General features: G+C 34.5%; 1 protein-coding gene across 2 annotated transcripts in view; it reads right to left on the reverse strand.

Moving 5' to 3' along the window:
- Positions 1–27,776, reverse strand: part of LOC124389235 (cadherin-18) — a 94,475-nt gene that overhangs the window by 21,252 nt on the left and 45,447 nt on the right. For both annotated transcript variants that reach the window (XM_046854569.1, XM_046854570.1), the window contains exons 5-10: positions 17,422–17,589; positions 16,348–16,535; positions 15,111–15,364; positions 9,682–9,818; positions 6,207–6,328; positions 3,949–4,066 (exon numbers count right to left, since the gene is read on the reverse strand). In XM_046854569.1, coding sequence (XP_046710525.1) covers positions 3,949–4,066; positions 6,207–6,328; positions 9,682–9,818; positions 15,111–15,364; positions 16,348–16,535; positions 17,422–17,589 — 987 coding nt within the window. The remainder of the gene's footprint in view (positions 1–3,948; positions 4,067–6,206; positions 6,329–9,681; positions 9,819–15,110; positions 15,365–16,347; positions 16,536–17,421; positions 17,590–27,776) is intronic.

Below are 27,776 nucleotides of genomic sequence, written 5' to 3' on the forward strand. Positions count from 1 at the left end.
GTAGTTGAATCTACTTATGCAAAACCAGCATGATTACATTACACTGTATATATATCAGCAGGAGCTGGTCATCATTGATCTGACCCCTTTCCATTCTTACTGTATGTCTGTGGTAAAATAATCCCTGATGAATTCACTGGCTTCTCTTGGTTTACTTAACATTAATATGAAGTAATTTAAACATTTGAAGAAAAGTTTGGTTGGCACAAATGTTATTGTCACAGCCTGGTAAAAACATGCTGTGCCAGCTGCGACTGATACTTGGACAGGACTTTTGGCGCACTGGCCCAGGGGGTATAAAATGGTCGCATCTTTTTTCTCTAAGATGGTAACAAAACACAATACAACAGACTGTCTTTAGTTTCAGGTCTGTGCCAACACATTTTTCCCACAGAGTTAGGGTTTTTAAAGACTGCAACAGTAGATGGATGGATGGAGCAACATGCGATGTATTGCCAGAACAAAGCATTTGTGCCAGAACAAAGCATGAAAGAACACATGATTAGCCGAAATTGTCAGACTTCCCAGCTTTCTGAAGTCACACTGCAAATGGTGAGATGGTTCCACAACCGGAGCAGTGAATTGTGATAACAGACCACAGACTAACAGGATAACAGGCTTGGTTACTCAGCACACTATCCACAGGGTATCATTTACAGTTTCTCCATTGCTATTTGTAAAGCCATGAAACTGAGTTCACTATCTTCCAGACGTCACTGAATGAATCTCACTGCATCACAGCCTACATATGTGATCTGTGGTGAGTTCAAGTGATCCTCAATAGAATTCCTGTCCTCAGGAGAGTACAATTTAAGGATCTTAGATAATCTTACCTTCAGTAGAGAGCAGTAGCAAAATGTTAGGTAATTTTTATGCTCAGTAATGTACAGCATCAGTGCATGAATGGTTTTCATCCCGAATATGATGACTCTCATAAATTGCCATTAGATCCAAAAGAAACTGCTTTAGTGCTTGAAAATCAATTAAAGAAGCATGAGATTTAAACAGTACACAAACTTCCATTTTGCTATGTCTCTGGAAATTAAAATAAATAATTTTCTAGTACTGTGTTCTGTATTAATTAAACATTAATTAGCAGTGTATAAAGCATGACTTTGTGAATTGTGAGTTTTGTAGAGATTTATGTCACTAACCAGGAAGAAAATGAATGTAAAGTCATGCAGAAGTGAAACAGGGACATAAAAAGAACAGGAATATAATATGCCTTAGAATGTCTGCAAGTGAGGATGAACTGTATTTCATAAGCTCTGTTAATACAGAAGATGACACAGTGGGTATATTTACACCACTTCAGTTCTTTATAGTCAATTGAAAGGATTTTACTCACAATCACACACGGTTCCCTATGAGCTCTAGCACACCATAAAATGGACCACCAACAGTAAGAACTGATAAGCTCTCTGCTTAGACTGGTAAACACCCAACATCCCAAAGGAGGAGCGAGATAGCTCAATAGAAAAAAGAGCCCAACTTAGAATTTAGAACGCATACCTTTCACTTATTAAATTGCACGTGTTTCAGTGTTTCATCTTTGTTAACACTCCTCTTGAATGTAAAACTCTCAAACCTCGTCCTATTATTTCCTGTTATACTGTATTATACTTATTGTCATCCAAATATCTTATAATTGTATTGATGGTGAGAGCGGAAGGGTAAATAAAAACATCAGTGAAAACTAAGGAGAGAGGTGGAGTCCAGTACAGTGCACCTTGTTTGAAAGTGAGGTTTTTGGTTTTGTTTGGCAGGAGAATGAAAGAGAGAGGCAGTGGTTCAGGAGTGGATGAAGCAGATAATGTTTCACAACAATAGTGATTGTGTACTTAGCTGAAAGTCTCAGTCACTCAGATTAGGCATTCAAGATAATGAGAATAGCAGGGATACGTGTAATCTCCAAGTTGGGCAGGAATTAAAGTAAGTTACTATCTGAAAGTAATACAGTGTTTTAAGATTAAAGTCTGTCCTTGCCATGGTGTCATATTGAATAATACTGAAATAAAAAGCCTGTCAAAAGTTTGGAAACATTTCTGTTATAATTTTTGAGACACATATATGTTCCTTTTGTGCATGCAACAAATAAGGTAAACCGCAAAAACACACAACAATGAATGACAAAGAAAGGATCCAAATTTAAAGTTTTTGACTTTAACAGAAGAAGTTATGTAAGTTGAAGGACAGGAAAGAAGATGTCACCAGACTGCCTCACACCCACAGTCAAACATGGAGGTGGAAGCTTAATGGTTTGGGGTTTGTTTTGGAGCAGGGAAGGTTGGAGATTTATTCTGGATGAAAGGAATGCTCAATCAACATAGCTATTATTCCATACTTCAACACCACACAATTCCATCCAACTTTGCCACACAACAAGACAATGACAGAAAGCATACTGTACATCCAAGCAACTTTAAGTGTTATTTAGAGAGCAAACAATTGGCTGGAGTGTTATCTATTATGGAATAGCCTGCCCAGTCAATGGTCCTAAATTCTATCGAACTGCCCTAGGATGAACTGGATCACAAGGTCAAAAATAAATATTCAACTAGCCAAGAACACCTTTGGCAATTTTTTAAGAGGCCTGGCAAAGTATTTTAGCTGAATCCAAGAGTGTGTAAGCTGTTATTCAGACTGAATGCTTTAATGAAAATAAAGATACATAAATAAATATATGCACAGTTATATATTTGTTTGGTCAATGCAGAGCTTCATTACCACATTTATTGCATATAAACAAAAATGCATGGGTCTCAAAAAAAAAAGATGAGACTAGGTGGTACATTGACTATAACTGCATGCATGAGCCTTGTTGTCTGACATATTTTCATGTGATATCTCTGTCTTTATCTCGCAACTTGAGCATACCTGTCTTCTGTGTGTGGGCATGAGCAGGGGCAAATCTCAAGCTAAGCAGAAAGCTACAAGCAAGCTGGAAAGCTGCCACATTATTTGTTTCACAAAACATTTAACATTACTGTCTGACTCCAATGCCAAGGGCAGAAGTACAAAAAAGGTAAAAAAAACAACAACAACAACAACAAAAGAAAGCTTACTGTGCATTCTTACTTTGTTCCTTAACATTTTCTCTAAACAATATACTGCCAAGATTGTTACGGCACTCAAGCAGATTAATATTAAACAGAAAATAGTTCTAAACAACAGTCAGTTCTGGTCCACTAATTTGATTGGCCAAGTGAAGTTACAAGAGTTCATATATTTCCATAACTGCATTGGTCATTTTATTGTCATTTTATTACATCACTCCAATACATTTACCAGAACAATCATCAGTGGACTTAGTAAACATTACCTCTTTTTTTTTTTTTTTATATGATAAATGTCAGTTGGAAATAAAAAAGAAGAAACAATATCAGATTTATTTAAAACAAATTTAATGGAGGTGTAAAAACTACACACGAGCCAGCTATCCAGGGAACTTATAACTTTTTTGTATTATAACAATATTAATTTAAAAATTATAACATTTGGCCAAATTTTGTCTTATATTTTACATTTAGATTCAGTATGTGATTCAAAATAACCAAAATATTTCATGCAATTTTAATATTATTATATTTTCTTATTATTTCTTATTATATTATGTTTTAACTAATAAAGCTAATAAAGAAATACCAAATAAGTAATTTAATTTCAGAGAAAAATTTCATTGACTGGACTTTTTTACTTTTTGTATTGAATTTTCTTATTTGACTTAATAAATATCAGTATATACTTATACCATTTTATTTCTTTCTCTCTCTCTCTCTCTCTCTCTCTCTCTCTCTCTCTCTCTCTCTCTCTCTCTCTCTCTCTCTCTCTCTCTCTCTCTCTATCTCTCTCTTTCTTTAACACACACACACACACACACACACACACACACACACACACACACACACACACACACACACACACACATAAATGTTTTAAATTACATACCTTCATTATCCTTTATAGTAAAGTTAGGGTTAATTGGAATTCCTCCAGAGAAAGAGAAATAAAATCTCGGCCCATTTGCAAAGTCATCCTTATCCACAGCACTGATCGTCTGGATGATCTGTCATTAGCAGAATAAAAAAATGCTGTTGAGTCTCCATTATTCATTGCATATCTCAATCTGATCAGACACTTGTAAGGTATAAAAGGAAAAAAGATAATGTCAATTATTCTTATTAACTAAAAGTCAACCTGAAATTTATCACACACTTAATTTGGTTCACATTTGGCTTAAATAATTATTGCTTTAAACTGGAAGCTTTAAACTGTTTGACTGGAAAATGATGATTAAGAGAGGTACAACGTTTGGTTCAGGACGGCCAGTTCATTAAGGAATAGCCATTTCTTTGCATTTTTCCCCATTGTTTTCTACAGTGATATTATCAATACTTTAAGCCATCAAGAATGAACTGCTTTTTACCACTCTGCATAATTAATATTTCTAATTTGGTTAGCAAAAATAATTGTAATAAAAAGTTACAATACAGTGTTCCAAACATGGTCTCTTTTGTACTACCAAAAATTGTGGTTTGTAATTTGGTTCTACACTGAGTTACCATTGGATAAAGCAGCTCTATCGTGACCAACCCTGAAAAAAAAACACATCTGAGTGACACCAGATCATGTAATATTATTGTATATTGTAACCAAATTATTCATTATAGTCTAAACATGGAGTTTATTTTGTTCAGGTTATTGACTGTTCTCCGATTAGAGCCTTGAGTGCAAAATTGTTTGTGGTAGTTGAAGTCCTGAAGATATCATAGCAATTGCGGTCATTAGCCACTGCAGTGAAACTGTTCCTTTCAAGTGCAGTCCAAAGCCAATTTAATGGTTTCTAAGTGGCACCACCAACAGAAATCTCATGTTTAGCTGTATATGTGTGGCCAGTGTGTGGTTCTCAGAATTATGAGAATTACAACTAGAAGTAGGGTATAAGGATGGATAGAACATGGGTTCTTGGAGCTGTAAGCAATGCTACCTACTGCACCACTTTGCTGTCATTACTGTTACTGTTAAAACATTTATAATGAAATCATGGTAAATTGAATTGATTGCCTTCACCTGCTTTTTACAAAGTTTGGACGTGTTTACATTGACTGCATAGAAGACATAGCGTATCGTTTTCTTGTAATACCAGACTTTGCTCCATTCTTACAGTGATTTATGTTAAACATTACACCATGTGCCAGGAGTTAATTATTTATGTGAAACCACTCAGTTCATTTGTCTAACAGAAAGAAACAAGTGAACATGACACCTCTAGATGAGGTCACTACTGCATATTACATCCAATGCATTTGGGAACTCTGTGGATTTAGTCCACTTAAGTTTATTATATGTAGATAAAGAAACCCGGCACAACATACGGTAACACTTGATTTGAGGGTTTACTATGTATGGGCTTCATAACACTTTCAGAACTGATACATTAAGCTTGTATATAAGAAGAATAAAAAAAATGTCTGGAGCTGCTAAATAAAATATATATGTAATAGTTATGAATGTATTATAAATGTAGAAACCTTTACTATGCGACAGATTGCATAAAACCTGGATTGTTACCTGACACGTCTTTACATAAAACTTTTTAAAAAAGCACTTTAATGTTTTATAAATATGAAATGTCATGCTTATGGATGTGGTATGAAGTCCATATGCACTTTAAATAAAGTGTTACCCTGATGCCTGTTAGCAATGTATGCATGATTTAAATGTATTGATGCAGTTGTGAATATTAAAAATTTATTTCCTCTCATCTGAATCCAGCCAGACCTCCGTCTATCCCTGTCTGATTTTTCATTTTCTCCTATACAGTACACTATTCTTTTTTCCCCCTATTTTTCAAGCTGGCTTCTCTTACTAAGTAACTCTCCTTTACTGCTTAACACTTTGTTCTTTCTTTTCCTCTTTGCACTATCAGCTCTTCTTGTATATCTGCAGTGCTCTTAAACAGAGATTTATGCAAAGAGAAAAATAAAAAGCCATGTGCATGGAGTTGAAGCAGTCATGCTTGGCTGCACCGATCCTCACTCTGAATGAACAATGATTAGTGTGTCTTCAATCTTTCTCTGTCTCCTTCCTTTCCTTCTTTTTCCTTTGCTATCTTGTCTGTGTGCTTTATGTAAGCATATAAATTCTCTATCACACCTTTTGTGGTGTGTGCCCAGAATATAGAGAAAAGCATTTTTGAGATTTACCTGTCCTGGTCTTATGCCTTCACAAATAAGGATTTCGTCCTCTGTGTTGATTTGTGGCGGGTTGTCATTTACATCTAGTACCTGAATGGTGACGGGGACATGACTCAGAAGACTTGGGTCATCTGTAAATGAAGGAATAAACAATTTCATAAACTTTCAAACTACATAAAAGTAGCAACACAAGTTACATTTGTCAAAGACTATATGTCTCTGTACATGGAGCTGTTTTCCGACTGGTAAATCTATGCAATAACCTTTTTACCTTTTATTTTTTAGGCTCAAAAGTTCATATCAATGACAATGAAAAGCAGTTCTAAGAAATGAATAATATGCTGGTCTATTAAAATATTCAGCAAGAAATTATTCAAATCTGCTTTTCTGGAATAAAATGTAAAAACACATACAGTCTCTGACACACACCTACACACATTCTGTGACTGAGGTCATCAATGTACATATCAGTGCATATCTGAAGACAGCCACTGCATGTAGATATAATAGCTTATAATTCTTGATGAACAGAAATACTGATATAAACTAACATTCTGTATTTTGCAACACAAATAAGTAAATTTGTGAGTAACAGAGCAGCACAGTTGGAAGCATTGCTACCTCACAACCTTCACTTCAACTACCCTGTCAGATCCTCCACTTTCCTTCCACCTTCTAAAAGCATGCTGGTAGATGGATTGGCTATGCTAAAATTGCTTCTAGGTGTGAATGAGTGTGTGAAAGAGTGTGTGAGCAGTCTGCCCTGTGATAGACTGGAGTTTCATCAAGGGTGTGTTCCCACCTCAGACCCATGGTTCCTGGTATAGGCTTTGAATGGATCTACTACAGTACAACACTGACTTGTAAATGGTTATAAAAATAAAGGAATAAGCACAAAACAATTACGTAATTTTCCATTTAATTTTGCTTGGTAAAAACATCAAAATAGATATGTTATTAATGCCAGAAGTGATAGTTGGATGAAGATTCTCCCATTAGGGGTCGCTACAGAGGCTCATCCGCATGTTTAATTTGGCACATGTTTTTACGCTGGATGCCCTTCCTAACGGAACCCTCCCCATTTAACTGGGCTTGGGAACGGCAGTATGCAACCCTAATGGCTGGGGTTGGTTCCCTGACCGGGGATCGAACCCGGGCCACAGTGGTGAGAGCGATGCATCCTAACCACTAGACCACCAGGGAACCTGGTTGATGATAAAGTATAATGTGTATAATGGTTTTACTATATAAATTAAATACAACAGTGCAATTGCATTTTACACATACATTAAAAAATATTAACTGCAAAAGTGTGAAGTAACATTCAGTCTGGAACCTCACTGATAAGTAGGTGTGTGAATTATTCAGTTGCGATTGTACAGCAGTTGCTACTGTAACAGCTACATCTAAACTGGAAAGTAAAATCGCTTGCTTTATTTAAAGGTAAGCCTGATACATTTTTGTATTATTCATGAACGGCACATGAAAAAATTGATAAAATTGTGCCCTGTGGTAAAACAATCTAAGGAAAATCTCACTGGACTTCCCCTTTCCCCTTCCGCTTTAGTCTCAACGAGCCTATTTCACATTTTTTAGGTGTTTTTATTTATGAATCTTTTTACTGTATTTAAGCAATTAGGCTTATTTAGATGAGCAACTTACTCATTAAAATTGACACTGAATATTTTGCATACATATGATACATGCTAATACCAGACACTGTATCGAAATAAAGCCTACTGATAAACAAAGCATGAACTGTTTGTTTTAAATATACATTTTCTTTTTACATCTTTAACTGGTAAGTTCATCATTTGCATTGACCATACAGAAAACAAGTACCTAAAATGTCTGAGCAATTCCATTAAAAGACAAATTACCTCACAATGTGGATTCTTTTGTAATTGAAGATGATATTAAACAGTTGAGTTGTTGTGTATGGCAGCATGTTGTTCTCTCAGGCATAATGTTATAACAATCATTAAAAAACACTGCCATATGTGAAGTGATCTATTACATAAAACAATGAATTTCTATTCTATTCTATTCTATTCTATTCTATTCTATTCTATTCTACTTACTACTTAAATGGTATGCTCCTAAAATGCTCCTAATGTTATTTATGTCATCGCTTCAAATTGTATTGTAAAAGAAACATTTGAATCATAGCCAAAAATAATGTAGTAATGATTTCATTAGATTGAAATATAGTATGGTTCTAATGGTAATTTGTATGTGTATTTTTTTCAGTAAAAAGGGAAAAAAATTCTAGTTGAAGGAAACAACCAATCTCGAATTAAGATTACATAACATGTCATTAACTAAGATTTATGCACAAGGGTGAACAAAGATTCCAATAGCAACATATGACACCGTGCCATTTGAAGACACCAACATGGTTGCACATGGTCACTTTATCACCCAACCAGTGTGAACAGTATCTGCCTGCAGACATAATGTACATGTTAACCTCAAATTTAACAATTCTAGCCACAGCAATTTTGCACTAGTGCTTGTTCAATGCCTGACAACTGTGGAATATCATTACCAGCGATTACACTTTGCTATTAGTGAATCATTAATACTGGGTGAAGGCTGGGAGAAAAAGGTAATTGCTTAGATTAGATCTACAGCCGAAGGGCGCCGTAGATCGACTCATATTAGCTGTGAGAGCAGCCAGTGATTTGTATCGTCTGTTTGGGAATTGACCTGAGAATGATGTTGATTTTGTGGCAGTACCTTATGTAATGCAAATACAGATACAGGACTCTTTACACACAAACACAAACACACAAACCAAATGGAGCATGTTGGATATATCCAAACGTTCATACTACTTCAGCTTTTTGCTTGTACTTGACAATTATAAGACTAAATAAGATCAGAATTTCTATGTCTACGTATTCACAAACATTTCATACACACACAATATGAGGGTTTCTCATAAAGGGGAAAAAATCTTAACAAATTATCCCACTTGGAGGAAAAACATGTTGCATTCAAGTGCAACCAGCTGGGAATTCTCAGTGTGTTCCAGGGAAATTAAACATGGGTGTTTCATGAATTTATGTATTTGCTAGTAAAAAGCTACTCTGCTATCGATCATGGAGTCATGATGTATATTATTTTCAGCAAACCATATAATCAATGTAATAGAGCTGATTTACATGTGTCTGTGTTAAATGTGCTAATGGAATACTGTTATTAATTAAAAAGTGTGAAATACTAGGATTTATTGGAGATTAGTGTGAGCAGCCATATTGATATGATGCTGTATGCTTAAAGTCCTTTTAGAGTTGAATTCCAAAATTGGGGCCAGTTTTTTTTTAGTCACAGGGCAGAAATGTCAATTTACAAGCTTTAGCTAAATGCTGCAATATAGTGGGTAACAAAATGGTCAGAGCATAAATACAATACATGGTTTATTTTCATTGATCTTTTGTAGAGCTAATCTTGCAAACTGTCAAATGTGGTGGGTACTCACCTTCCTCTTTTGCCATGACAGTGATGTTGTGCCATGCTATGTTCTCTCTGTCCAGGAGGTGAGTGGTTCTAATGATTCCACTGACAGGCTCAATATCAAAGTATCCCCCACTTCCTTCTCTTAGTTCTATGGAATACCTATTTATAGAATATAGAGAGAGAAAGATTAAAGAAAGAAAGAAAATGAATTTTGCATGATTGCCTCCAATGTAGTCCACACCATCATCTAGAAAGCAGAGATTTTGTTGTAATCCATGATAATAGCAGCACACAGACTTGTTTACAGGCCTAATGATTGAATGTCTGTCAAATAGCCATTGCAATCAGATGGAGGTTTCACGACCTAGTCTGGCAAAAAAAATCTGTTTGTTGGCTCACTTCAAAATGGCTTTTACCTAGCAGGAAATGTGATTATTAACTGCAGAATTGAATAGACCTCATTGGGCTATTTTTCTAAGCTGAAGCACAGTCACTACAAATGACATTTCAAAAAGATGAAAAAGACAGTAAAACACATTGCACTACTTGTTATTGGTTTAGTAATGTGGAAGTTTCACTTCGCAACATGCAGGATAGTCAAAAACAGATTTTTTAAATAGTAAAATATCAGTACTATTACCCCTGATCAGTGTTTTGTTATCGTCTTCCAATATTTTGTGCCTGGCAATTTTTCCCAAATTACATATGCAATCCAAGTGGCCACAAAACATATGGTCAATTTGTAGAGAAAAGGGGAAGAGAGAGAGAGAGAGAGAGAGAGAGAGAGAGAGAGAGAGAGAGAGAGAGAGAGAGAGAGAGAGAGAGAGAAAGTGAGAGAGATGAGTCAGACAGATGCTCTTATTAATGCAAACAACTCTTGATGCAAAAATATAATTTTTTTATATTTTGTTTATTTCCTGGCCTTTGTGTTAAAGTCTAAATTTCAGCTTTGATATCGTATTTGTAGGAGTTTAAGAATGTCAGTGTTAACTAGAATAACAGGTAAAATATTTGATAATTAAATTTGCAATAAAATTACAAATGAGATTTTATTAAATAGTTGTGTTTTATACTTACTGGCTACACTCGGTCATAGCATGTTATGAGCATGGAACTGTGCATTGGCAAACTGTGAATGCATATTAATATTCAAGTGTTCTTGTGTGTTCAAGGGTGATGTAAAAGAATTGGCATGTGTGACATGTTTTACAGTAAAAACACTGAAAATATTGTCACACCTTTAGGTTATTTTAATATATTCCATTGAGATCACTGACTCCGCATGTTTTATATTTAGCCACATAAGAACACTTAAATTAGTAACCATTGCTGAATAACTGTTCTTCTTGATTAGTTGGTTGACTGAGTTCTGTTTTTCTGAATACAATATAAACCTATTCTAATAAACCATAGGCATTTATTTACATGATTAACGACTTACATTATATTCATTATACTGGCTAATTTTCCAAGCAGCAAATAATAAATAATATTAATAAAAAAAAAATAAAAAAAAAGAAAAAAAAAAAAAAGAATGAAACTGTCACTGTGTATTTAAACCAAAACAGACAAACTATGTATTAGTGAGGAAAGAAAATGCAGTGTGAATGTTTAGGGTCCATTTTAAGAAGAGCAGGCAGAGCTTTCCACTAGCCTTCCAGTGACATTGTAGGTGTCTGTCCAGAGAAAATAACTGACATGCAGGTAAAACATGAGGGAGAGCATTAAAGTCCTGCTAGTTGAAACTAGCACATTATCTTTATTGAACATGAAGTAATAGCTAAGGCATGGCTTTTGGGACTGACTGAAGATAAGTAAGAGTTTTTTCTTTACCCGTTTTTAAATTAATAATCAGTAATAGGGTATATCCTCACAAAATGTTTTTAAAAACAAAATTAGCACTAGTATTTAATACTGCCATATTTTAATTTACAAATTTTTATTTTTATTTTTATTATTTTTTATAAAAGAAGGAATAGATCTTAACAAAGTCTCATTTAAAATACCCCCAAGGTGAATTTCTTAAAGTTTCCAGAACAATATATTGTACATTAATAAACATGTGAAATAACCTTTACCACCCAACGATGGTTAGATAGATGAGTATCTTATAGTCATCATATATCATCAAAACAAAGTCAGTCTGTTTTGCAGTAGGCTCAACTCTTGGCATAACATCTTTACAACCTCAGGGTATTCATACATGCAGGTCCATATGAACAGTCATAAGATTATTTATAATGTTAGGTGTAAATACTTGAGATTAGATTGCTGGAGTAAGTAAATAAAGTGCAAGCATGTAAAAGTAGTCATTAGTGTAGTTCATCGACATGCAACACTTTTATTGTAAAAAGAAAAAGGTTTAAAAGGAGACAGATTGAGTCAATCAGTACAGTCAGGTATTATGCAGGGCCAACTCTTGGATGCTATAGGCCATTTGGTTAATTTTAAGAACATCAAATCACATGGTAAAAGTTTTTTATTTGTCTAAATCTGGTTGGCACTTGATTACGCAAAAGGTTATAATTGGCCCCATGTGAACTGTTCTCCAGCACCTTGTTTGAGGTAGCCACACTCTGCACAGTGTTTGAGGGTGGCACACTCATACTGCATCATCTGGTCCCCCTGGTTCTAGCACTTGTTTTACACATTGTTGTGACTAGTGACAGTTAGACAATGATCTTTGTAGAGTAGATTAGATCCTCTGACTGATGGTATGTCAGAGGATCTAATCTATTTACTTTTTTAACTGTCACTACTCACAACAATGTGTTCGACGAGTGCCAGGACTAGTGAGACCAAAGGATGCGACATATTAATTGCCTAATTGATTTAAGATTCTAAAGTTTATTGTGATATGTACAGAAAACAGTCTGTTACACCATACAATGAAATTCTTACTCTGTGAATCCTCTAAGCAGCCTAAGACAAATAAAGGACATAAGGAAAACAGACAAAAACGCAAATTACCAATTTACAGTTGTATTAGTGCAAATGCAATAAACAAGTGTATGCATGTATAAAGTGTGCAGTCGACAAAGAAACTTTATAGAAATGCATGTGCAAAGTCCTGCAAGGGTACAGTGGTTGAAAAAGTGTTTTCCTCTTCACGATTTCTTATTTTTTTGCATGTTTGTCACATGTTTCAGATCATCAACCATTTAAATATTAGTAAACGATAACACAAGTGAACACAACATACAGTTTTTAAATGAAGGTTTTTATCATTAAGGGAAAACAAAATCCAAAACTACATGCCCCTGTGTGAAAAAGTGTTTGCCCTCTGTTAAAACTGTGGTTTATAACACCTGAGTTTAATTTCTCTAGCCACACCCAGGCCTGATTACTGCCACACCTGTTCACAATCAAGAAATCTCTTAAATAGGACCTGCCTGACAAAGTGAAGTAGACCAAAAGATCCACAAAAGCTAGACATTATGCAGAGATTCAAAGAAATTCAGAAACAAATGAGAAAGAAAGTAATTTATCTATCAGTAATCTATCAGTCTGGAAAAGGTTATAAAGCAATTTCTAAAGCTTTGGGACACCAGCAAACCACAGTGAGAGCTATTATTCACAAATGGCAAAAACATAGAACAGTGGAGAACCTTCACAGGAGTCCCCGGCCAACCAAAATTAAAGCACAGTGATGACTCATCCAAGAGGTCACAAAAGACCCCACAACAACATCCAAAGAACTGCAGGCCTCACGTGTCTCAGTTAAGGTCAGTGTTCATGACTCCGCCATAAGAAAGAGACTATGCGAAAATGGTCTACATGGCAGAGATCCATGCTGAGCAAAAAGTTTTGCCTGAAAACATCTTGATGATCCCCAATACTTTTGGGAAAATACTCTGTGGACTAAGGAGACAAAAGTTTTTGGAAGGTGTGTGTCCCATTACGTCTGGAGTAAACGTAACACCACATTTCAGAAAAAGAACATCATACCAACAGTAAAATATGGTGGTGGTAGTGTGATGGTATGGGGTTGTTTTGCTGCTTCAATGATAAATGGAACCATAAATTCAGCTGTTTACCAAAAAATCCAGAAGGAGAATGTCCAAACATCTGTTTGTGACCTCAAGTTGAAGCGAACTTGGGTTCTGCAGCCCGACAATGATTCAGAACAAACCAGTAAGGCCACCTCTGAGTGTCTGAAGAAAAACAAAATAAAGACTTTGGAGTGGCCTAGTCAAAGTCCTTACCTGAATCCTATTGAGATGCTGTGGCATGACCTTAAAAAGGTGGTTCATGCTTGAAAACCCTCCAATGTGGCTAAATTACAACAATTCTGCATAGATGAGTGGACCAAAATGCCTCCACAGCGCTGTAACAGACTCAATGCAAGTTATCGCAAACGCTTGATTGCAGTTGTTGCTGCTAAGGGCGGCCCAACCAGTTATTAGGTTTACGGGGCAAACACTTTTTCACACAGGGCAATGTAGTTTTGGATTGTGTTTTCCCCTTAATAATAAAATAAATTAGTTTGATGATCTGAAACTTTAAAGTGTTTACAAACAAAAAATAAGAAATCGGGAAATTAAACACTTTTTCACACCACTGTAGATTGGGTCCATGTTGGTATTCCGATTGTAGTGGGGTCTATTTGTGTGTGCAATTGAGCATGCATACTGAACAATTTGCCAACTGGCTATGCTCATTGTGATATTTGCACTCAGATCAATTGCTCATGAACAGTATTTGACTGGATTCTGCAACATGGCACTGTATATTTCTGCATTTCACTGGGAAGGAGATACAATAAGTGATTAAACATCATTTGAAAAGATGCACTGTAAAGAGCCCCATTGTTTAGATTTTAAATTAAAAGATTATTTCAAAAATACAATTTTCAGGTAAGGAAAAAGAAGTTAGGTTATACACTGACTTTGACAACTCTGACAGCACTTAATACCATCATACAGTACCCTTGCAATACACAGAGAAAGGTGGGGTCATACTAGGGCAAAAAAAAAAAAAAAAAGGCATTCATAACAACTCACTTACTTCTCATTAAATTTAGCCTTTTTAAATGAGAGAGAGAGATACAACAGGAAGGATGAGGAGATAGAGGTTAAATAAAGGCAGAGTGGTGCCTTTATGCCAACACTTTGCCATGAATATATTATGGTTTTAAAGCTTGCATAATCATATGATTACTTATGCAGAGCATGTGGCAGGGTGCATGCCATTGTTTTTGATGTACAGTCTACAGATAATGGTCAAAATCCAAAGACTTAACTCCACCTTCAAACCCTTTACACTTTCTCAACCCTATCACAGACACAATATAAAAAGTGAAAGGTACATTTGTTTGGAAAGTAGCCAGAGAATGGATAAAGTCAGCCAAACAGAAGAGTAGTCTGATTGAGTAGGTAGCAGCAGTGTAATGGTATGAACTAACAAACAAGACATACAGTATGTCCTATATGAACCATTTCACCTTCTTACCTGATTGGGCTGTTCTTGCTGTCTGGATCCTGTGCTGTAACTGATCCAACTTCTGTGCCAATTTTTGCATTCTCATAGACATCCATAATATAGTAATCCATTGAGAAAACAGGTGGTTCATCCACATCCCCAACTGTTATCTTGAAAGTGGCATTATCCTTAAATGATCCCAGATGTGTGAAGCGAGGGTCAAGGTGGGTGTTCTCTGCTGCAATATGCAGAGTGTATTGTCTCTTCCTTTCGTAGTTTAGCGGCTGAAAAAAACAACAATAGTTTCAGTTATTTTTCTAATCAGAAACATCAGTGTCTATCAATCACATATATTGGTACATACTAAGGTCATAAATTTTTTTTGCCAATGCCAAACTTCAGCTACCAGAGACATACACTATTTCACAGGGTGACATTACTTTTAACTTATTTAAATGACATGTCCTAATTGGATTGCTTTCTTTCAAGTGTTAAGAATCATTTTGGATTTTATGACAATTTTACTTTATGTATGTGCATAATTTTAATGTCAACATAGTTTTTATTTAAAGATGAAGCAATTGGTGCCAGCAGTTATGATCTGCCTTTTTATCTCCTGAAATGTAAATTCAGACAATCCTTTATTAGCTGTTTCTGTTCTTTCAAAAAAAAAATTACATTTTCATTAATAATTCATTATTGAATAAATTCTATAATATACCTAAATAAACCTATTCATATACATCTTGCACAAATAAGTAGTTCTTTAAATGAAGAGATTGATCTTATTCACTAGTCAGCTACACAGTTGCATTACATAGAAGTGGCGCTGCCACAACTGATCATACTGAGTTGGTCCAACAGTGTTGAGATTCTTTTTCTACTTGAGGTTAAAATGTTCTTTGAATGAAGTCTTGTCAACATGACTTTTAACCTCTGTTGAATGGTGGTCTGATCAGACCAAGATACTGAGATTGCTTCTTGGATGAGCTCCAAATTCTCTGAACTTAGACCGAAACCCTGACCTTTTGGGTGATTCGTGGTATTCGTGAGATGTCAGTGGAGTTATAATATAAATTTTTTTTTAGCCGTATCCAATGGAGCAATATAATAAACTTTATGACTAGCACGTACAAGCGAACATGTTTTCACTATGTAAACTGTATTGCTATTATATTATTTTATGATTTTTTGAATGCCATCTGAATTTTCATGCACCTACCTAAAATATAAAAAAAGAAACAAATGTTAAAAGATGGCTCAATACCTTTTTCAGACTAATGATGCCCTCTCTTGTGTCTTTGTCTGTAACTATTGAGAACACATTGGCTCCTTCCTGGTTAATAATACTGTATTTGATTTCAGCATTGATGCCAACATCTTCATCTTCTGCTTTGATCTTTCCTACTGGTTTCCCCACCTGGGCAGACTCAGGCACAAACACCTGGAAGCTTTCTGCAGACACACAAGACAAGGACTAATGAACACACTCATACTACAGCATTGTTCTTTAAATTTGATTAGCCTTGACGAGCACATTCAAGAAAACTATATATAAACATTGTGAAAATCCTTTTATTTAGCTGTGCTGTAAAAATTTTAACACACTGACTGTGTTGGTTTAGAGGTAGGATAATAAGATTCCGGTTTTAGTGTACAGTAACTGTGAATAAATTCATATAACATTATTGCATTATTCATAGCTCATAACTGTTTTATTTTGTCTTTATGAATGCTGCTGAGACATCTGCTCTTCAATACATAATGATTAAAAATGGTCCTTCAGAGTGCCAGTTATATAATGTGCCATGTTGTAATAAGATTGGATCTATGCATGGGAGAGAAATACATGCATAACTAGTTCTAAATAGAAAAGTAAACAAATAAATAAACAAATTATAGTAAAAGCAAATATCTGAATGTTGTGATATATATATATATATATATATATATATATATATATATATATATATATATATATATATATATATGAGATGCAGTTTAGCATCTACCAGAAGTGCAATATATATATATATATATATATATATATATATATATATATATATATATATATATATATATATATATATATATATATATATATATAGCACTTCTGGTAGATGCTAAACTGCATTTCGTTGGTGTGTACCTATACTACACAATGACAAATATCTATCTATCTATCTATCTATCTATCTATCTATCTATCTATCTATCTATCTATCTATCTATCTATCTATCATCTATCTATCTATCTATCTATCTATCTATCTATCTATCTATCTATCTATCATCATTATATATTAAGGTCATAATGAGGTACATGAGTAAAAATACTCACCCGGGGGGAATTTGGGAGGGTTATCATTGACGTCAGTAAGTGTGATGTTAACTGTGGTGGAGCCTGAGAGTCCTCCCACCTGTCCCGCCATGTCTTTCGCCTGGATGACCACTGTATAGTGCTCTCTTGCTTCTCGATCCATGTCAGGCAATGCTGTTCTGATGACCCCTGAAAAAAAAATAGAGCCCAATGTATTGTCCCAATCATTCATTGTATTAAAATATTGGATAGAGGTTGTTCAATAAATATGAGCAGAGTATTCTTTTATCCTGTCAAACAACAGGTTAAGATTTGAATATACAATGCGTTTTATATGGTATGAGGTATTTTATATACCATACTATTCCATATGATACCATACAATAAAAACAATTCGCTAATATGTTTCATATCTTTTTATATATTTTTTTTATTTTTAATTAATTATATAAGTTTGTTGTTTGCAAAGTGCAGTCTTTCTCTACTTTTTATTAAATGTAAGATGACTACACAGCCTTGGAGAGAGACTTAACTTTCCATAATACTCATTTCACCATATTTAACCTCACACACACACACACACACACACACACACACACACACACACACACACACACACACACATAGATAATCTAGTATTTACTGGAAAATATATTTACACTCATTTTCATTCAAGAAATGTCATTAATAAATTGCAATATTTATTGGCTCGTGGTTTAAAATAATATTTAATCAACACATTTTTACATCAGAGAACTCTTTTTTTAAACATATCTGTCACTATCACAAGCTTAGATGTAGATATTTATAATCCACAATAAGTAACTTACTAGAAAACTTTGCAAATCAGTATGCATTCACAATACAATGTGTACAAACAGCTCAATACATTGGATTTCTTGCAAAAGCCTGTTTTTTGCTCAAAATCTTTAGTACTTCTCTCAAAAGTAAGTATTTGTGTCAAAGAAGATACCATTGCCATAACAAGTCCCTTTATCATTGTTTACGAACAGGATAGTCAAAATGTTTCGTGATTTTTTCAATATGACGATGCTTTATTTTAGTATTTCCTGATGTAAACTATGTTTTGGATTACAAGTATTGAAAATGCATGAGGCTGAATTGGCAACTATGAATTTCAACAGCACAAATTTACACATTACTGTATGTGGGATATTGATTGTAAGAGACTGGACAGGATTCACACTGTTTTATTGTTCTTTACTAGTGGACTGACTAAAAAAATTTAAATTTTAATGTCATTGTGATAGAAAATAAAAAGACACAAATTAAAATTCTAAAAGGTAAACATTGGAAACACTTCTTAGGCAGAACTGCGCATGCCGCACTATACAGTGCAATCTGTCTCTACACCCTGATGTCCCAGTCTGTCGGGCCACATTTTCATCCACATCACAACACATTTCATCCCATTGTGAGGCCATGATTGACAACATGGTCCACAATAGTAGCTCTAATTTCATCTGAAATGTGTCTATGTCTCTGGCCTCTTCTTCCTCTTCCTCTATTTTGCACCTTACCTTTCCAGCATGCATCCTTATTTTTGGCTCTCAACCATGTTCATTTCCTAGTTGTTCATCCATTTTTAACAATTGTAAATCTGTGTTTTGCTCTTTCTATATACACTCGCCAATTACATTAAAAGTTTACGAGTTTCAGCCTTGACCTATTTTAGAGAACTAGTTGATAATTGGTTGATCTGAAAGTGAACACGCCCCTTCATTAGTGACACTCAAGGTTTATCTGCACAATTCAAGACACATTTACCAAAAAAGTTTAATAGAACTATAAAGAAGAAGAGCTTGACACATTTTGACAACTGGTTTAAACATTTTGCACTTAATGACTTATGCAATGAACTGATGCCTAAATGTTTTGGGGGTTAAAACCATTTAGGTAAATCTAGTATAATACATTTTGATCAACATGACATAAACAACTGATAATGTAGGAAAAAGCAGACACTTGTACACAATCGATTAAATGATGTACCAAAGCATTCGCAATTTGATCAAAGCAACAAGAAATGTTCTTATGATGAGGAGTTTGAACGAGTAGATTTGAGAATTTCATTTCTAATCTGAGAAACGCTCCAAAGCAACATTATGATTAGCTGAGTTCAATAGTGAAATCACCACAATACTCATCAATCCTACACATCTTAAGAATCTATTTGCATCAAACTGCCCATAGGTAAAACTTTACATAATAGAAATATGTAAATAGTTTAAATTCAATAGGGTGTGAAGTAATTCTGTACATTTTAAATAAGTCTTCCACGTCTTTCAACCAGCTTTTAAGCCACCTTAAAGAAGCATATATGACATCAACACTGCTCTCTGAGTCTATTACCTGGAATAAAATGTATTACCTTGCTCCTAATGAACTCTTAGTCATTCACTTTTGCTATAATTCACAGGGTAAATTTACTACCTAGACACAAAGAAAAATCTTGATGGCTGAGGCAGTACATTAATTAAGAAAAATAAGCTCAAGTTACAAGTTGGAACATAAATTTGAAAAGTACACTTGATTAACAATGGTTCCATAAATAGATCTTTGCACATAACAGGAAAAGATGTGCAACATAAAATCTGAAGAACCTATAGAATATTTGATGCTCTGGGTCAGACTTTATTGCCTGCTTACAAGCCAGATAAACCTTATATTCATTCTTTTGTTTGTAACATTTTATTCAGATTAGCTTGACAATGCATACAGCATATTCTTAACATATTAATATATAATAAGATTATAAAGATGTGTGCTCATTCAATTACAGTGGCATTAGAAATGCCAAGTACTGATGTAGGGTAAGGAATCCTTGGGAGCAGTCAGTGTTTTATTCATGTAAACCATATCTTCATTAAGCTTGCTATGTTCAATGGGTATTGTCATGCTGGAGCAAGTAACGTCTGTAACAATCATTTTCTAGGCTACATATAACTTTGTAAATATAAATACATTGTGTATATTGCATGTTATTTAGTTACAAATTGTGTCATATTTGAATAGGGGAAAATATTACTTTCTGTATCTGTTAAGCAGCTTAAATTGTCTGTGATCTTTGCCACAACAAAAGAAGTAGTAAAAGTATATTTTCCCTGTGATTCATTTCACTAGGTTACAATCTTAATTTGTTATTCCCCATACAAATTCTTTCTCATTTACCCCACAGGCAAGAACTAGGGGTAAAGGTGGAGGTTTAGATGTGGCAAACTTTGAACTCCTTTTCAGAATAAAACAGTCTACTTCACACGACATTACATACCAAGGAAACTTATTCTCCCTTTCTGTGCTGTGTTTGATTTCATTATTATTTCGTTTGAGAGATGTCTTTTCATGAAAAATGACAAGAACAATAGCTCTTTGTGAAATAGATGTGTTATCATAGAACCCTCCCTTGATTTATCTTGCTGGAGCACAGTAGGAAGTTTTACGTGCCTCGGGGTGCTTTTGATGGAGGGTATTGCATGTGCACACATCTGTGCGTGCACACAGTCATTTTGTAGTAGATTTTCCACCAACTGATTCATGGCAGTTTAGACGTTATTCAGTAAATACTACACTAAGCAGACAAAATGGCAAACATAATATTGACTCATAATGCACTGTTTAATTTCTTTTTTTCTGTTTGACACATTTGCACATGCAAACATAATTTCTAATTCATTATTAATCGTGTGTGTGTGTGTGTGTGTGTGTGTGTGTGTGTGTGTGTAGTTTGTGTGAGTGTGTGTATTTGTTTTACAAATGATTTTTCCCACTGCACAATGTACAGTGCAGTCAAGAGGTTGACATTGACTTCATGGATATTAATGATGTATGCCAAAGTATGCTGATGTATGATGTCTGGTATTGTATTTATATGATTTATTATTTTACTATTTATACCAAATGAAAGAAAAAAAAAAAAAAAAATATATATATATATATATATATATATATATATATATATATATATATATATATATATATATATATCAAAATATTTAGTCTGTTTAAAAAATAAATAAATAAAAAGTATTTTTATTAGGTTTAGTTGGCATAAAATATATTTGAAATGTATCCACATTGGGAGCATATGCATAGAAAGTTGAAATACACAACTTCCCAGTGCCCATGTGGTGTTTATATGTTGTCTGTATGGATTTTTACTGTTTTCCTCCCAACTCCCAAAAACATGCCAGTTGGTGGAAGGGCTATTTGAAACTTGCCACTAGGTTTGATATGCCTCTACAGTAGGTGTGGGATGTTTTGTGATCATCTGTCTTTGCATACTGAGTGTTTTCTTGCTTTGCCGCAATGTGTTTTAAGTGTCTTTGTAAATGTGTGGAACCCAGCACTTAAACTCGCACTTGCAACTACATGCCACTGCTTTTGTTTTAATGATCCAAAGTTTGCAAGATAATCTCTAAAGAGCATAAACAGCAAAATAACATCTATAAATGTCTGTCAATTAATCATTCTCTCATAATACAGTATGCAGAGCAGGATCTAATTTCATTGTATGAAATCAATAAAGTTTTCTATAAAAACATGAGAAATTTAGCATTGAATGATAATGTATGCAGTATCCACTATTTGTTTGTGTCTGCCAGGTTTACACACATACAGTAATTCACCAGAATGTTGTAGCATCTGTTTAAATAATGTAGTGGCAGTAAGTGTGTGCTGTAGCCATTTGATGGTTACAAGAGGAGTCAAGCATTGTTGACTTCAACTAAGCATCACCTTTAACTAGGATTTATCCTAAAATAATAATGGTGATATAGAAACAGATTAGTTTTTAGTGTATAAAGTCGGAAGGAAATTGTTGGAGTGTGGCTGATATTACAATATCTCACAAAAGTGAGTACACCCCTCACATTTCAGCAACAATTTTCACTTTTGTTTCCAGTTATTTAGACAATAATGGCTGTATGTTGAGTTATTTTTAAAGGACAGTAAATCTGTACAGCTATACAAGCGGCACATTAACTACTCTAAAATATATTTAAGTTTCATTTCTATAGTATTGTCACTTGAAAAGATACACTAAAATAGTTGCTAAAATGTAAGGGGTGTACTCACTTTTGTAAGATACTCTATACTGTATAATTAAAACTATAAAAAAGTACAAGTTCTAACATTAAGAATGAGGCATAATATGTGCAAGTGTTCGAATTCATTGGATGTGACATGGGATTCTGTGGGACCTCCTTGCTCTCTTGTTTTGGTTTAAAAACAAAACCATTTACTTTCTATGTGATTTGAAATACCATGGCAGATGGGGCTGTGAAATTTGCTAATCTTGTCTAAGGGGAATTGGAACATTAAATTAGATCAAGATTTTAGTGACGGTAACTACATTAGTCAGATTTGGTGTAAACGAGGGTATCAGGCACCAGCCACAAAGAAAATGTCCTATGCAGGGCAGCAGAACAAACACGAACGTGGTTAATTATCCAAGCTTAAGGACAGTGAGGAATCATCAGAGCGTTAATACTGTAATATAATAGAATAAAGGCATGTTTATTCAGCATTTTTCAAGGATATTTCCAGATATGGAAAAGACTGCAAGGCTGAGGAGCTTTCTCATATTACAACATAACTTCAAAAGAGAAACAAAGTTTACAGCGGTTATAACATAAGCGATAAAAGGATAAGATATGTTTCACAGATTCACAGTTTTGTAACATTAAACTTAAAAAGTTGTTGTTCAAAGCCAAATCCTCATTTAAAAATTCTAAAATGTGAAATTTAACAAAGAAAAAAAAAGGAATAACCAGTTTATTGGGGCAATCTAAATCTCATCTAATTAGAAATGGCAAAAAAATCTTTATCACTCTAATTACACACTTGTAGTACAACAATAATTTATGCTATGCAAACTATCAGAACTGCCTAGGAGTCATTTATGTAGATTCACAGATTCTTTGTCCAAGTCTTCCTTCTTTTAATAAAGTACTCATTTTCAGAATAAAATATTCGTGAGGGATTTAATTTACACAAATTGTTTCATTTTTGCTTCTGACGGAAGAGTAACAAGGTGTAGAAATGTGTGAATAATATCGTCTATATATGTTGCATTATCTATAGTTTGGCCATAATAAATCAAATAGCGCTAACACCCCTACCTCATCTACAAATCGGTGTCTAGCTGAAATCCGCTTCACTTCTTAAATGCCTTAACTCTATTTTACCAGAGCCATTATTTCTTCCCTCTCTCATACTGCTGAGAGATATTATCTCTACAGCAGCATTACTTAACCTGTGCTCTTAAGGCAACAAAGAAGCCTGGCAGACAGCCATCCATTCCATTAGAACAACACAAACGACTAATGACCTAACCTTTCTCTACACTTTTTTTATTTATTTATTTTTCTTTTCTTTAGCCAAAAGCAAGAGTTTATCGTATATCATTACTTTTTTTTTGGAATGCTTGAAGAGATTAAAACAAACTTGTTGAAAATTGCTAAAACCCTCTAGTTTATTTGTTGCTAGAAAGCAGAAGAGTGTTGGCATTCTTGGCATCACTGTAGGGCATTGCTGTCTTCTCATGCAAAAGTGTTGGCAGGAATTGGACACACGTTGCTAAGCAGTATGACATTATGACTTACAGAAGTGCTTATTTGTGTACTTAGGGTAGTTGCTAATGAAGATCAGCACGATTGTGAAGGTGCCAACAACCCAAGGCAGGCTTTTTAAGCATCATTAGGGCTCCATCAGGTGCTGGTGGCAGAAACAGGTCTTCAGTGTGTGTTTGAAAACAGCAAGAGATCAAGCTTTTTGGACAGCTAAGAGAAGTTCATTCTACCACCTGCCTGTGCACCAGTACAGTAAAAAGTAGGAACATGATGGAGGAGAGGTTAAACTGTACTGTGTGTATGGTGCAATGCAATTTGACCATTGCCATCAGGTAGACTAGAGCCTGTCCATTTCTGACAATGTACTGTAGGCCAGCATTGAAATTATTTTATTTTCATGTCAATAGCTGCAGGACTATTGTCATCCTGGTTGTATTAACTGCAGTGCTGACCAGAATGCAACAAATCTAAAGACAAATAGATGAATGAGCTACTGTACACTAGCATAAGGTACGGTATATGGCAGAATGACATGAAGACAAGCCTGCACTCTGATTCAGTTTGAAGAACCTTAAAGCACATAGCAAAAACTCAGTTGCAGTGATGTACATGATAAAATATTAATCAGGCACTTCGACAACCCTCATGAACAGATTTTAGCTGTAATTTCAGGTAGATGGCAAATAATCAATGGCATATAAATTCATACCAGATTTTAATGGCTCCCAGCTGCTATGTGAAGAAATAGGATTAACCACTTAAAAACATGCACCTTTTTCTATCTTGGTGCTACTTGGTTTGCCTCAATCTGAGCTTAGAGATGCTAAGACAACAGCTGCTGAAATACTTGAAATTTACAGCAGGAGGCAAAAAAAGAAGGTAATACTGGTTTCATAAGGTAAAATCAGATTTTCTCGGTATTACTAGCATGTTATTGTCAGTGGAATCCACATAATGATATTTTAAGCAAATTTTATTAAATGGGAAGATTGGTTTAAGGTGGATCATGCCTCACTTGATTAAATAATAAATTCATGCCACTGTCTCTTCTTCTAATGTCTGGCATCCATCCAAGATGCACAAGTATGTCGCATTTGTTATTTAGTTTCACAGATTATGCAGTGATTTTATTGAGTATATTTTTGAAACTGACTGAATATGACTTATATATGCAACATTCTTTAGTTCATGATATACCAAGAACCATACAAGCAAACACCGTACAGACAGCTTAGCATTGAAAAGCACTAGATTCTCCTCTCTGGTCTAACAGGTTGCAGTTTTGTATGGGATATAATGCAGTTAATACTACACAACCATTGTAAAGAAGGCAGTGAGTCTGACCCAGGGTGAGTCAGGCTGAGATTGACTGTTAGCCTTTTGTTCACCCCTCACCAAGTCAAGGAGAAGGTAATGGCATCAGTTTATCCTTTAGTTTCCATTACAGGCTGTGTATTTGTAAAGGATCTGTAAGATTGTACTGGGTGTAGTAAGAACTTAACATGTGATTATATTTATTTCCCATGTTTATTATTGCTGGTCTCTGTGATAATTAAACCTTGGTAGACCCAGATGATCTTGAACACCAGTTTCAAACACTCTATTGGCCCCCATTATGCTTTATATATCATTTATGCATAATCTGTGATATTGTTGAAAATAAGCATAATATGTATTCAGCAGTTACATTTCCATGTAGCCTTATAATTTTGTACAAAAAAATAAGCTGATGGCACAATTAGAATAGGAGTTATTTAGGTAAACTTGTAAATCAGAATAGAGGACACTTTCTAAAGCCAATCTAAATGATATCTCTATGTAGTAATGCAAGTAGATGTTAAATAAAAAAAGACTGATGACTGTATACACGTTTGAATCGCATTACTTTCACAAAACAAATCATTGTAAGCATTATGTAAATTTGCACCACACAACTGGTCTTGTAAGGAAACAAACACTGGGATGGGCATTCAATTAATATTTCAAAGCACAATTATGTTTGACACAAATTTATCTTCTTGCCTGTTTATAAGGATAATTAGAGTTGAATTTACAAGTATGGTGATTAAACACCCTGCTAACATGCTTGTAAACAATTCATTGAATTCATTAAGGCTTACGTTTCAACGTGGACAAAAAAACAAAACAAACATACTGCTTTTAATTTTTGTGGCAGAAGAAAAATGTGCCCAATGATGACAATGCCTTAAGAAATACTTTAAGAAAAAACACATTATACAACTACTAGAGAGCATCTCCTCTGTCAGATTGTATAGTGGGCAAAGAAGAGTGTTTTTGAGTACACATTCACAAAGAGCTTTACTGGAGATAAGGAAATCTCAGGGACAAAAGCATAACAGGCAAATAACAAAATTGCAGGCTGTCACAAATCACACTACCAGTCATCCAAAATATAAGTTAGAAATGGTCAGAGAGTGAACAACAGTAATTCAAAGTGTACTGACCAACTGTAGAAATTTTGTTCACTTTGTCCGTCAAGGCATATGTAGGTATGAAAACTGATTTTGCCAATTAATTTAGGAAAACATACTGTATCTAATGGGAAGTGAGGGTGCCCTTGTTTAGTAGCTTATCACTTGTACTTGGGTGAAATTATATTGTATTTTCTACCTTGTAGTGATATGATAATTATGGAAAGAGGATGATGTGACATGCTTTTTTAAGGATTGTTTTGTAAATAATATTGGTCCAATACCTCCTTCTAATAACTCTGTGACCTGTGTAAGGCTGAGAGCTAATAAAAATCTATAATCAGCAATGAAATTAGCCTACTCATTGTTCTAAGTAAAGTGTTTGCATAAGAATTAATGAAAGAATGACAGAAACCGTATGAACAAATGGGTAATGAGGTATGTTGACTGAGATACAATACTTCATTATATGTCTGTGAATGTGTGTCTGTGTGCATGAAACTCAATGCTTCTGAAATTGAAACATTTCATTATCGTCTGATTTCTCTTGTAAGTAATGTATAAGACTGAGACCCCAGTCTGCCTTATTAATGCAACTTGTCTGTGAGGACATATGAGGGCATGCTGGAGCTCTGCTAAATCAGTTTGGCATTAACAAACACTGCTTATAATGAACAACCTTATAAAATTCATGCAAAGTGATTCACATCACCCTGTCTAGTAATTCAGTGAAGCTGCTTTAGTCTGGCAGAAGAACAAATCTCATTTATAAGAAATGGTTGGTTAAAAAGTCATGTTTTTGTTCCAGTACAAAATGCTGCATGTGATTCAACAAGTATTTGAAGATCTAAAAAAATGTCAGGAAGACAATTCGAATAATCTCAGAAGCACTGATGAAAGCTGTCAGTCAATTATAGTATGCAGTGCCAAGTTAACAAAACAAAAGGGAGCTAACAAAACAACCAAAAAATAAAAATTGCCAACAAAACAACATAAAATAAAATTAGGTATTAAAAATGTTTAATACCTAAACATTATATATATATACAGTGAGGAAAATAAGTATTTGAACACCCTGCTATTTTGCAAATTCTCCCACTTAGAATTCATGGAGGGGTGAAATTGTCATCGTAGGTGCATGTCCACTGTGAGAGACATAATCTAAACAAAAAAATCCAGAAATCACAATATATGATTTTTAAACTATTTATTTGTATGATACAGCTGCAAATAAGTATTAGAACACCTGTCTATCAGCTAGAATTCTGACCCTCAAAGACCTGTTAATCTGCCTTTAAAATGTCCACCTCCACTACATTTATTATCCTAAATTAGATGCACCTGTTTGAGGTCG

Source organism: Silurus meridionalis, chromosome 7, assembly GCF_014805685.1.
Source record: "Silurus meridionalis isolate SWU-2019-XX chromosome 7, ASM1480568v1, whole genome shotgun sequence".
NCBI lineage: Eukaryota > Metazoa > Chordata > Actinopteri > Siluriformes > Siluridae > Silurus > Silurus meridionalis.